The sequence below is a fragment of the Falco cherrug genome, chromosome 9 (assembly GCF_023634085.1).
Source record: "Falco cherrug isolate bFalChe1 chromosome 9, bFalChe1.pri, whole genome shotgun sequence".
In the NCBI taxonomy this organism is placed as follows: Eukaryota; Metazoa; Chordata; class Aves; order Falconiformes; family Falconidae; genus Falco; species Falco cherrug.
The window spans coordinates 29,132,125-29,144,279 of record NC_073705.1 but is presented as its reverse complement, the minus strand read 5'-3'; the positions used below and the strand labels follow the sequence as shown (position 1 = coordinate 29,144,279).

The 12,155-nt window shown below is 55.2% G+C and overlaps 1 protein-coding gene across 1 annotated transcript in view; it reads left to right on the top strand.

Moving 5' to 3' along the window:
* The first annotated feature begins 2,137 nt into the window (after positions 1 to 2,137).
* The window catches only part of HPSE2 (heparanase 2 (inactive)), a 112,551-nt gene continuing 102,533 nt past the window's right edge, over positions 2,138 to 12,155 (top strand). Inside the window, exons 1-2 of the mRNA XM_055720057.1 lie at positions 2,138 to 3,016; positions 4,107 to 4,264. Coding sequence (XP_055576032.1) covers positions 2,757 to 3,016; positions 4,107 to 4,264 — 418 coding nt within the window. The 5' untranslated portion in view covers positions 2,138 to 2,756. The remainder of the gene's footprint in view (positions 3,017 to 4,106; positions 4,265 to 12,155) is intronic.

The following is a 12,155-nucleotide window of genomic DNA, read 5'->3' as shown; positions in this document are numbered from 1 at the left end:
CATTTCTCTTCCAAAGTAGTTTGCTTGTAAGGAAAGAAAAAATATATCAAGGAGGTTAAACAGGATAATTGGTTTTCTTTCTTGTCATTTACTATGTAATGCTCTAGAGTTTCGTTTTGAAGTACAGACTTCCTTAGCAGGAGGCGCGATACAAAAATTCGGCCTGCAACCACCACACCAATTTAAGCAAGAAATGCCCGTGAAGCCTTTCTGACATCTGATAATACAGGAAAAAACCATAAAATAACGAGATGAATCAGAAACTCGTGTCCCTCTTTCGGAGGTGACCCAAAAATCTCAACAGCTTCTGAAACGAAGGCTTCAGGTCCTGCATCAGTTTTAAGCGCTATTGCAAACTGCAGCTGAAGCGTTTGCAGCCGAACACAAATTTCCAGGCTTAAATTGCCTTCTTCCTGTCCCGGGATGCCAGGGCTTTGCACAGCTGAAATTGCACAGCCCTTTCCCCCGGATCCTCTTACTTGCAGCGCTCGAAGCCCCGCTGCTCCGGGCGCCCCCGTGCCGCCCGCTGCCAGCCCGTGCCGCGCCCGGCAGCCTCGTCCGAGCGGCCTTTCACTGAGCCCCGCTCCCCGCTCTGTCCTACCGGGATGGTGTCACGACAAATCCTGGTTTGTGCGTTCCCTGCTCACCCCTAGCAGAGCCAGAGGTAGGTTTCATCCCCTCCCCTCCTTTGCTATTCGGTGCACGGTGACTCCGTGCCCCGGCAAGCCCGGAGCTGGCAGCGGGGCAGGGGGGGCTGCCCCCCGGGGCGAGGGGCTTGGAGCGTTTCGCAGGGCACAGAGACGAGGAGACAGGAGATTTCCAGGGGAGACGGCGCTGCCCGCGGACTTCCTCGGGACCCAGGCCCGAGTGCCTCCACTTTCCTGGGGGCTCCGCCGAGCGCACCGAGCTGTGAGACGTCGTGGGAGACACCGGCTCCGCTCCCTCCGCCTCCCGGGCCCTGGCTGGGGCAGGCGGGGACCGCAGGTGGCTCTGCACGGGGAGCGGGAGGAGCGGGAGTGGGCTCCCAGCCGCGGGGAGCCCAGCCGGGAGAGCGGGCCGTCCGTGCGCTGGAATAGCCCCTGGCCCGGGCTGCTCGGGGCGGCCGCCCCGCAGCGCTCGCCGCTCGTACCCGGGCCGGGCGCCCCGCAGACGGCTGCCCGCTGTCTGGCCGCTCTTCCGTGCGGCTCCTTGCGGCCCGGCTCCCGGCGCCATGTGTGCCTCTGTTATGGAGTCCCGCTGCTCCCCGCGGCCCCGGCACCTCCCGACCCCGGCGCGGCGGTGTCCGCAGGTGGGTGCCGGCTCCCCGCCGCGCCGGGCCCCTCACCAGCAGATGGTGCTGCGGGCGCCCCATCCCCGGGGCTCCGGGGTTGCGGGGCCCCGACGGACCGCACCGGGCCCGGCTCAGTCCAGCCTCTCTCAGCCCTCCGTCGCCGGGCCGGGCAGCGGCACCGGGGCCCTGCGTGCCGCCTGGCCCGGACGAAGCGGGAACGGGGACGGGCCGCGGCGGAGGGCCCAGGTAGGGCGCTGTATGCGTCCCGGAGCTCGCCGGCTGCTGGCATGCGGCAGCCCGCGACTTGCCCAGGACACGGCTGCTGGCGTGGTAGGCTGCCCGGTGCTCGTGAGGGAGCATGGCCCATTGGGGTGGACACTTCCTGAGATGAACGATCGTTCCCGGGGTGCTCGGCAGCCGTCACCGATCCCAGGCCCGGGGTCACCAGCCTGCGCCCAGCGCCGAGACCCGAGTCCGCTCGCACCTCTGCAGCGCGCCGAGACCGGGCCGTCCTGCCGCGGGCCGTCTCGCAGGCAGGGGCCGCGGGCTGGCCCCGACGCGAGGGACATCGTCGGTTCCATCGAGCTCTGTTGTCCTTTGCACCCCCGATGCGGACGTTTCCACACCGGGAGCTGCCGCTGTCGCTCCCCTCCTTTCCCCGCCGCGGGTCGGACAACTCTGGGCCCAGAGGCCGGTGGGAGCGGGCGGCCGGCGGCCCGATTTCCCGCGCCCCCGCCCCCTCCGTGCCCGACCTGCCTCCGTGCACGGGCCGGCCGAGCCGGTGGCTCCGAGCGGGGCGATCCGGGCGTGTCGCGTCGGAGCTCCGGGTGCCGGCGGCCCAGCCCCACTGCGCCCGTCGAGTCCCGCGGAGCCGTCAGCGCTCAGCACCGGGGGCCTCGCCCAGCCCTACCGGTCCCGCTTAGTGGTTTGGTTCCCCGCCCCCCCCGGTGTGATTAATCCCCCTTTCCCCCAAACAGGGGTCGCCCCGCTGCCTTACCGCCTCGGCCATTCCTGCAGCTGGCGACAAGATAAGGCCGGGCTGGGCGGCCGCCGCGCTCCGGCCCCGGTCCCGACCCCCCCGGTGACTCGGTGTCCCGGCTCCGGCCCGGTTTTGTGCGGTGCGGGAGCTCCCGCGGCGGAAAGCGGCTGCCGGTGGGCGGCAGAGCCGGCGCAAAGCGAAAGCTCGGTGCTGGCGGGGCTGCGGCGGGCCGGCGGGCCCCGAGCCGAGGGGGTTAAACCAGGAGCCTCCCCTTACCTTCAAAAAGTTAAAAATGTCTGGAGCCTGCATCTCTTAAAGGGGCGGTGCTGGCTGCAAGGAGTCTTGGCACCGGCTGCGAGAAAGGCTGGTCAGGGGCGTGAGTTCCCCTCCACCAGCACCAAAACATTGCAAAAAAAGGCAGAGCGCCCCACACTTTAGATAAGGACAATTAGCCACCAGCGAGCCCCTGCAGACAGCAAGTTAATTAGGGGTTTCCTGCTCTCCGGCATGCCCTGTCCCAGCTCCTGCCCCCCCGGGCTCTTAGCCCTGATGGCACCTGGGCTGGCTCTCATGGCCACCTTCTCGCTGCCCTCCCAGGCCGGGGACAGGAGAGCGCTGCCAGTGGAGAAACCTCCAGGTGTGAAGGGAAGAACTCTCATTCTCCTTGATGTCAACACCAAGAGCCCTGTCAGGATAATCAGTGAGAATTTCCTCTCCCTACAGCTGGACCCCTCCATCATTCATGATGGCTGGCTCGATTTCTTAAGGTAAGGCAGGAGCCCCCCGGCGCCCTCCCCACGCTGCCCGCGGGGCGCCCCGGCGGCCCCGCCGCCCAGCCCCGCCGGGCTCCGCGCTGCTGGCGGCGCTTGTTGTGACGGAGGGAGCGAGGCCATGGTTTCCATTAAGATGCACATGTTTGCAATGGAGAAAGCATTTCGGAGACTTATCAGTTATGACTGAAAAAATGTCGTGCTCCCCTCGCTCCAACAACCGCTCCTCTGCAAAAAGCACAACACGGGGCCGAGGCAGCACAGGGAAAAAAAACCCAACCAACCAAAAACAAACCAGCCCAAAAAAACCCAGCAGCAGGAACGGGGCCGCCTGCCGAGCCGAGCCTTCCCCAGGTCCCGACGGGCGGAGAGCGGGGTGCCGGCCAGGTCTTCAGAGCCCTCCGCTCCCCGGACTTCCAGCCCGGCGCGGGGGGCAGAGCTAGGCTGCAGCTGCGCTGGGCTCCACCGGCGGTGCGGAGCGGCCGCGGCCTGGAGGCGCTGGGACGGCCGGAAAGCCCTCTCCCTGCGGGGTAAGTCGGGGAGCGGGAGCGGGTCTCCCCAGCACGCCAGCTCCAAGGGTCCCTTCGGCTGCCGCCTCCGCCTCCGGGGAAGGAGCGGGGCGAGGAAGAGGGAAGGAGCGGGCGAAGCGGAGCCGGGCCGGCTCCCGCTGCCCTCCCCTCCCGTCCCCTCCCCGCTCCGCTCCCCGGCGGCTCGGCCGCCGCACGGTCCCGCGCGGCGCTGAGCGCTTCTGCCGCCGGGACGCCGCTGCACTTGTCCGGGGGGCGCCGGGGCGGGCAAGGGGGGGGGGGGTGTCGGGGGGTAGCCGGGTCCTGCCGGCCTCCGGGCCACCACCGGCAGGCGGAGCGGCTCCCCGCTCCCGGGCCGCGCCGCTCGGCCGGCGCAAAGCCCCGCAGCCGGGCGCCGCTGCGGAGGTACCCGTGCGCATCGCGCCAGGCGGGGCAGCAGGGCCCGGAGAGGGCAACGGCGGCTCCCCGAAACCCCGTGGCCGCTGGTCGTCGCCGGTCCCGAGGCAGGGCGAGCCCGGCCCGGCCCGCGGCGCCCTCAGCCCGCTCTCTGCTCTCCCCAGCTCCCGGCGGCTGGTGACCCTGGCGCGGGGCCTGGCCCCCGCCTTCCTGCGCTTCGCGGGCAAGAGGACGGACTTTCTGCAGTTCCACAACGTGAAGAACCCGGCCAAGAGCCGCGGCGGGCCCGGCCCCGACTACTACCTCAAGAACTACGAGGACGGTGAGCTCCGGGGCCGGGGCGGGGGGCGGGCGCGGCGGCGGGGGGCTGCGGGCGCCGGGCGGTCCCGCTCCGCCTGCCCCGCGCTCCCCGTGCCCCGGCGGGGCCGTGCCGCGCCCGGGCTGTGCTACTGCCAGGCACCGGGCAGGGGAGCCTCCCCCGAACCCTTCCCTTCCTGAACGGGGGGAGCCGGGGAGATCGGCGGAGCCCGTCCGCCCGTTGCCGGTGGATCCGGCGGACGCCGACCCCCGGGAACAAAAGGCCGGCCCCGGGGAGCGGAGCTTTTCGTGTCCCACCGCTCGCTCCGCCGCACCCGCCGGCTCCCTCCGCTCCCAAGCCCCGAGCGGGCACCGTCGGGCGCAGCGGGGGCTTTGCCGCGGCTCCTGCCGGGGACCGGGCACCGCGGCCCCGGGATGGGGCTCTCTTCTCCCCGGGGCCCGGTACCGTGCCGCGTTCCGCCTCCCACCGGGCGCGGGCGCGGCTGGGCCGCTCGGTCCCCGCCGGTGGGTGCCCGGACGAGGCTGCTCGCTCCTCGGGGGCTCTGCCATCGCAGATCGTGCCGACAGCCGCCGCCTGGCCCACGGCTTTCTGCTGCTCCCCTCCTGCCCGCGCCTCTGCCCGCCTCCCCAGGGCTCCGCAGCTGCACAAAAGGCTTTCCGCACCTTTTGCGGCCCTTAATTCACACAAAGAAACTTCGTAGAATAGTCAGGGCCAAGTGTCTCTCCTAAGGCATTTATTTTAAAAAGCAGAAGATCATGTCCGCATGCAAGAATTTATCGATTTTTCTCTCTTGCTTGTTTTTTTTTTTTCCCAAAAACCATTTTCCCCCTTACTTAACATCTTACAAAAATTAGTTGAAGATATTTCCATAAGTAATTTTGAAGGCCAATTAATGCCAGACATATCCCAATGGGCAGATCTGTGGAACAGAGGAAGTTTTGCAGAGATCTAGTCAGCAGTACAGGGCTGAATGGAAAAAGCAGATGCATTTGCCAGTTTTCTGATGGCTCTTGCTCCCGCTGTTCCCCCATGTAACATCTGATCTCACTGAGATGAATGTCCCTCTATTCCCACACGCAGGCAGGTGGGTAAGTTTGTGTGCTCCATCTTTCTCTTGGTCTCCTAATTGGAGCAATCCTGATGTTATTCCCTGTTTTTCTTGTAACAAATCTCAGGCGAAGGGTTTGTTGTAAGCTCTGCCTACTGAGAAGCACTTTGGGAGAGAATGCTGACCAAACCTGCCGCAGCCACCTTGAACAGAAGAAATTAAGTGTAGTGCATAAAATTGTGGATGGGACTCATACGAAACATTTGTAGGAATAAATTTTCCCACTTTCAATATTTCAACAGCTTGCAGGAGAGAACTTACACTTATTAAATGTCTTCACAACAGCTTTCATGTTAGGAAGGACTGCAAGCTTTTGGCTTCTTTCAGTTTTCCTCGTGGCAATAAAGTTGAAATGTAGCAGCCCTTCAAAATGAAGCTTTTCATAGAAGTTGTAACCACAGGTCTTAACTTTTCATCACTTAAATGTGGAACAGAACCATTGCGAATGTGGGTGAGGGAAGGAGGGGACACATGTGGTGTGTATCAAGCATCGGTGTAAATCAGAAAGGTGTGGCAAAAGGGATTTCCTGCCTGGAAGCAAAGCTTTCGTATTTGTTAAGATCTGTGTGCAAACTCCAGGGCTAGAGTTGCTAGTAGCTTGCATCTTTTTGTGCTGAGACTGTACTGAGTGCTTCACTAGAGGGATCCAGTTCTCCAAAATGAAATCCTGATGCCACTGCAACTTGCTGCCCTGCTGTACTGGATCTGAGTGGCCATCTTCTCCTTTTGGAGCATTGGTCTGGTTTTTGTTCCTTCATCTGTGGCTTGCCTGGGACCTGCCTGGGATCAGGGCATGCGCAAACATGCAAGCAGATGTCCTTGCTGCGAAGAACTTACAGCCTGGGCAGACAGCACAGAAAAAAGATGGCAATCAGCACCTGAGTGTGGGGGAAGCCAGCAAGCATCCTGCTAGGTACCCTTCCTCCTCCCCGAGTTATCTGGTGTGGTTGGGGTTGTTTTCCACATCTGTGGGCTTTTGTATGTCCAGCATCTATTTTCTGAAATTTCTTGTCTAAGCTTTAGTGGCACAGGACTGAGGAAGAAAATGGGGGGCTCCGTTAGTTAAAAAAGAAAATCATTAAAAGAGAATTTTCTAAGTCTTACGCATCACCTTAGTGATTTTCAGTGAATGACAAGGTTAGGTTGGTGTTTTTTGGCTTCAAGTGTTTGTCTGTTTGCCGGGTGGGTGCACACAGACTCCAGGCCTGTGGCCCCAGCCCCTGGGCTATTTTTGCAGCCCCAGCGGGTGTTCCTGAGCCTCATGTTCCCATGTAGCCTGCACGTAGATGGGGAGGGAAGGGCACATCTTATGTTCCTCTCAGCTGCAGCAATTCAATAGCATGCAGGACTGAGAGGTGAAGGGCATGTGTACAAGACTGCTCAGAACTGCAGTTAGTAGCAAGTAACTCTGTGAGTAGTTGTTCACATCACAGGCAGCTGCACTCCTCTGCATGCTCATAGGCCACCCCACTGTGGCCATCTCAGGCATTCAGATGGGCAGCAGCAGCAACAGGACTGCTTTGCAGCATCCTTTATGAGTCCTCTGCCCTGTGACCATGCTTGCTGGAGTTTGAGTGAATGTCTGTGCAGGGATCTTTGCGCTGTAAATCCTCCTCTGTTACCCCATTGCCCTCCAGATCAGTTATTCCTTGCTGCTGCCTTTGATGGTCTTTTCTATCTCTGCCTCCACCTTCCTGATGATTGGACCTCCTCAGAGATTCGCCCTACTCTTTCCCTTCTGTTTAAAATTATATTGATTTCCCTTTCAAACTGTTACAGCCATGCATAAGTCCACCTTCTGAAAATTGTCTTTACCTAGACAGGTATCCAAAGGTAGGATTCCCCAACCCATCTTTTTCCTCTCCTTTCCTCCACAGAGAGCATGGGTACTCTCTGAGGGTTTATAGAGGTTACTTTTGACTTTTATCTAAAATGTACTTCATTTTTCTGAAATGAGGTGTTTCCTTTAGGCTTCAGGGTCATTCTTTTCTTGTACAAATTCTTCCTGGAAGCACAGACCTGGAAGTATTGTGTAATACCAGGTGTGTATGGCATCTTTCCTTTGTAACTCAGAACAGCCTCACCCCAGTCCAGACCAGTCATGTCTGGGCAGTAAAGGTAATGAAGTGGTGAGTGATCTGTGGTGGCAGCCTGTGAATGCCCATGAAGAAGGTGCATGTGGCAACTTGTTTCAGCACTGCGTATAAAGCTGGCCCAGCAATTTCATCACCTGGTGGCAGATTTGTCCGTACCTGACAGAGCAATTTGTAAAAGTGGTTGCCTATGATGAACGGTTCAGGTGAGCCATAGGGTATGCAGTTGCTGTTGTTGGCAGCATTCCTATATGTGCCTGCTGAAGTCTGCTAAATATTAGAAGGTCGTCTAACTAATTTGTTATTTTAACACCCCTGTCTATAGTGTGCACCAGGGGGCTGCCATCCTGTGCAGCCCCTACTTTGCGTGGTCAGCCCTGGAGTCCACCCTACTTGGGTATGGCACTGGCCAGCCTCAGGTCTGTTAGAGAATCAGTTTAATGTATGTCAAGCTCTGTGGTACCAGGAGGTGGGGCTGTGCCAGAGACTTTTTGGCATTTGATGATCAAGAGGTGTAACTTTTTTAGCCTGAGAGACTTTTCTCTCCCTTACATGGTGTTTCTCTGTATGTGCCCTGCTGAGTTTTTCTTCACCAGCTGTGCTAAGAGTTGTGTTTTATTATCTCCTGCCATAGGCACATGTGATCCCTGGGCAGGTACCAAGGTGTAAGGTCTCATGCTTTGTAGTAGACATGCTTCTCCTTTTGCTGTTGGATTGCATACCAAGCAATCTGTTTGGCCTGTCCTTTCAACTGCCTCACACGTGCCAAGGAGCAGCTGGGTCTGAGGAATGGGACAATAAGATACATTGGTCTCCAGGAAAACAGGCTTGGCTTGAGCAGCTGCTTTTTGGAGCAAACGCACAGTGTTGCCTGTTTGCTGTAGATGCCGGTACAAAAACCAAACTCTGAAGTTTGGTTTGATAAAATCTGATTCACGTGCTGCCCTGACGTTTGGTGTTGGGGTGTCACGTGTGGTGTGGAGATCTGGTGTTAGTTCAGCAAGGGATGATGCAGGTGCTGCCTCGGTGCTTGAACCTAGAGCCCATTTCAGAAGCTCTCTGCTGGTGGTACGGCATGAGTTTGGTGGGATGATGTGGAACCTCCTCATCCGCAAGGCAGTCTTCAACTGCCTCTCATCTTGAAGCCACACAGACCAGCCTTGGACAACCTGTGGAGGTATAAACATTGCTTAGAATTTCCCCCTGTGCATATGTGCTGTGAAGGGAAACTCAAGGGAAAAAGCTACTCATAGCTGGAGTTCTTCAAAATGTATTGACCCAAATGCACAGCTGCTCCATCCTGTCCCTCAGGCTTTGTGTAGCCTATTGGGATTGTGTGGCTGAGACCAAAGGACATTTACCACACACAGCCAGTACGGCCCTGTGTGGGTCATGGGAGAGAGAGGGGAAGGGGAGCACATATGCACACTGTAGGTAGTGCGTCAGAAAAGTTTCTGAGCTGAAGTGCATATGGACAACACATTTCAAAAACACTCTTTTAATTGCTGGTAACTTACTTCCTTCTATTCTATCTCCTTTTTTGGAGAGGATACTGGGCATCTGGAAAAATAGCCAATTACCACAAAAAACTGGAAAAATACATGTTTCTTAAGCCTTCCATACTAGTCTGCAGATTCTGCTATATAGCGTGGGAAACTTCACACTGTGCTGTGTAATCCTGGCACAGATTTTCTGGGTGTCCTTTCCATCTGGGATCCATTCCTTCAGATGCCTTCAGGTACCTGGCACTGCATCTGAACCTCAAGATTTGTGCAGCAGGGGGAATGTCATTTCACCCTTGCTCAGTCTGTATTGCACAGGGAGCTTCTAGGATGCTGTGCTTTTAGAGTATGTGCGAGGATGTAAGTAATTGAGTGGAAAGCTAGATAATAATCTGCTAAATGATCAGAGGATTCTTTTATATGTATGTGGGATTGCACAGAGGCTGGAGCTGACCTCAGTCAGGGCTGCTGCTCCCACTCTTCTGTCCCTTCTGGCATATTTGTGCCCTCTCCTATATGCCTGGAGCCTGAGTTTACATGGTGAGTCAGTTCGGAGAACTCAGCTGGCCAAAACCTGGTGGTGGAGAGATGATTGCACTTCAGCTTATTCAGCCGCCTAAACTGATTAATGGTGTGTGACCAGGAAGGTGTAGAGGACAGTGTTGGGAAAGGAAAGCCTGCAGTGAAAGGTGGCACTGCAGCAGCCTTAGCCTTGGTCAGATTAAATCCTGCAAAACTCTGTCCTGAAGGTGGTGAAGCTCATCTCTTGGTTCTCTGCCACCAAAAAGGTTGTTCCCCATGCCTTCTTTTTGCGCTGCTCTGTGTTCTGCTGCTTTCCTTGTGTTGGCTCTGGCACATTTCTGATCCTCTGCTAAGCCAGCAGAAAACCAATTAAGGAAAAAAAGGCAACTGTTTTACTGTGCATTTAGTGAGCAGGATTGTGAGGGTCGTCGTGGGGTATGAGGATAGCAGAGCCAGAGCAAGGGAGGGCTATTGCCATGTGGCTGGGACTGCCCCTTTGGCTCTGCCAGCTCATAAAACTTTTCAGCAGATGTTTCTGAATGACGAACCATGCTATTGTGCCAGTGAAAATGAACAAACAAGTTTTCCTTCATTTGAGGAATAGCCTTCTGTTTCTGGTCACCCAGAGCCCCCTTTTTGTCTGCCTAAGCACCCCTCAACAGTTTAGACATCTGTCCTTTCAGAGCTTGCAGAGGGAACAGTTGTTTTCATCCTTCAAGTGTTTAGAATGCGGCTCCTTTGGGAGGGCTGCAGCATTTCAGACTTTGCAAGCACTCAGTCCCTGTGGCCAGTACATCCTCTGATGCCCTTTGGTTTTCTGGGATTTGCCAGACCAGAGGTTGCTTAGCACATGGCATGAGCTCTGAGGCAGCCCTCCTGCTCCCTAGTTCCCAGGGACCATGCCTGCAGCGGAGGAGCTGCAACCTGCTCTGCCGAGCAGGGATTTCTGTGTAACAAGCTCCAGTGCTTAGCTGTTTCCTCAGAAATTAAAAAAAAAAAAAAGGCTACAGAAATCACCTTACACAAGGTAAGGGAGATCCCGCCTATGCTGGAGATACTTCCAAAGATTGTCTGTTTACCTCCATTTTTTCTTTTTAAATTTCAAACCGTTTTGGTAGAATCATGCATGAATTTTTTTTTTAATAACTGCAGAAAATGGTGCAATCAAACGATTAGATCCTGATTTGTTAGCTATTTGCTGGCATATGGGTGAGATGAAAGATTTCTATGGTTATATGTTTGATGGTTTATAACAAACATGCTAAATTCTCTAAAAAAATTACATACTTTTGCTAGTTCCACGCTTCTTTCTATGCTACCTCCTCTTCTTATGAACTGAGTCATGCAAAGTTTCATGCACAGGGGAAATGAGTGTGACTTTTCATATACAGCTATAGATTCTAAATAGTTGCCATTAAGGGAAAATGTTTTGAATTTATTATGGATTGGTCTCTGAATACATTTAGGGAAGTAAAAAATGAATCTAATGTTAGGAATATTAGAAAAGAATTGGAGAAACTAATTGAGAACATTCTTATGCTATAAGCAAACTAGGTGATAGCTTACTAATCAGTGTAAAGAATATATATGTATAGAATGGGGTGATGGAAGTGATCAAAGTCACAGCTTTCAGTCATCCAGATTGGTTTTTTTTTAAGCTTGGAAAAAATAACTGACAATATGATAAGTGCTGTGAACTCAGTGATACACGGAGGCAATTGGGGAATGATTATTTCCTTGTTTTCATGACACAAGAAATAGGGAGCATCCAGTGGAATTGTTTCATATAAAACAAACAAATATATAATTATTTATATATATATATAGTGGGAAATAAGTTGTGGAACTCATTATCAGGGAATTTTTCCCAGCTAAAGGAAAGGAATGCCACTAATGTGTCAGAAATTCACCTGCTGAAGACAGACATGATGAGGATGCAGTTGCTGGCTTCAGATATCTTCAGGCTTTCTAACTAGAAGCTATGTTCCCAATTTCAGTCACTGGGCATTTTATAAGAACTGCAGCAGGCAAATCTGGTTTTAAAAGCATTTTTAAATGTGTTGATTTAAAAAAGTAGGTATTTTAGAAGTTTGGCAACCTGCAATTCATGAGTTTTGCCTGTGGCCCATTGAACATCTGTCTAGCTTCTGCACCAACACCATTTACTAATATTCCAAATTTTTAGTAAGAATATTGGGGTTTTGTTAACATAAAATAGTTTTTTCCTTTCAAATCCACTTTCTAAGACCAGAAAGCTGAAGCAAACAGTCTCATTAGGAGGGTGGGCAAACTCAGCTTGTTCTGGTGTTGTGACAGTGGTGACGGTGGCTGCAGCTGGAGTGGCGATGACTGTGGGCAGCGCTCACTTTCACACACACATGGAAAGATAACTGACTTCTCAGCCTTCCATCGTGCATCCCTTTGACCATAACCATAACCCTCTTCCCTGTGCACATAAACCTGGGTCTGTGTCCTCCTCCTCCCATCTTCCAGCTGATGAACCGCGATAACCTGTGTGTGCTCTGTGACTCCAGTGACATGTGGCAGGGGGTTGCCTGTGGGCAGGTGGTGGCAGCTCGCTCTGTGGGTCAGGGACACCCTCCGAGCTGTCTCCCTGCGCTGTGCGCCATCCTGGACGTTTCACAGCTTGGGAGCTCTCTGGCCTGATA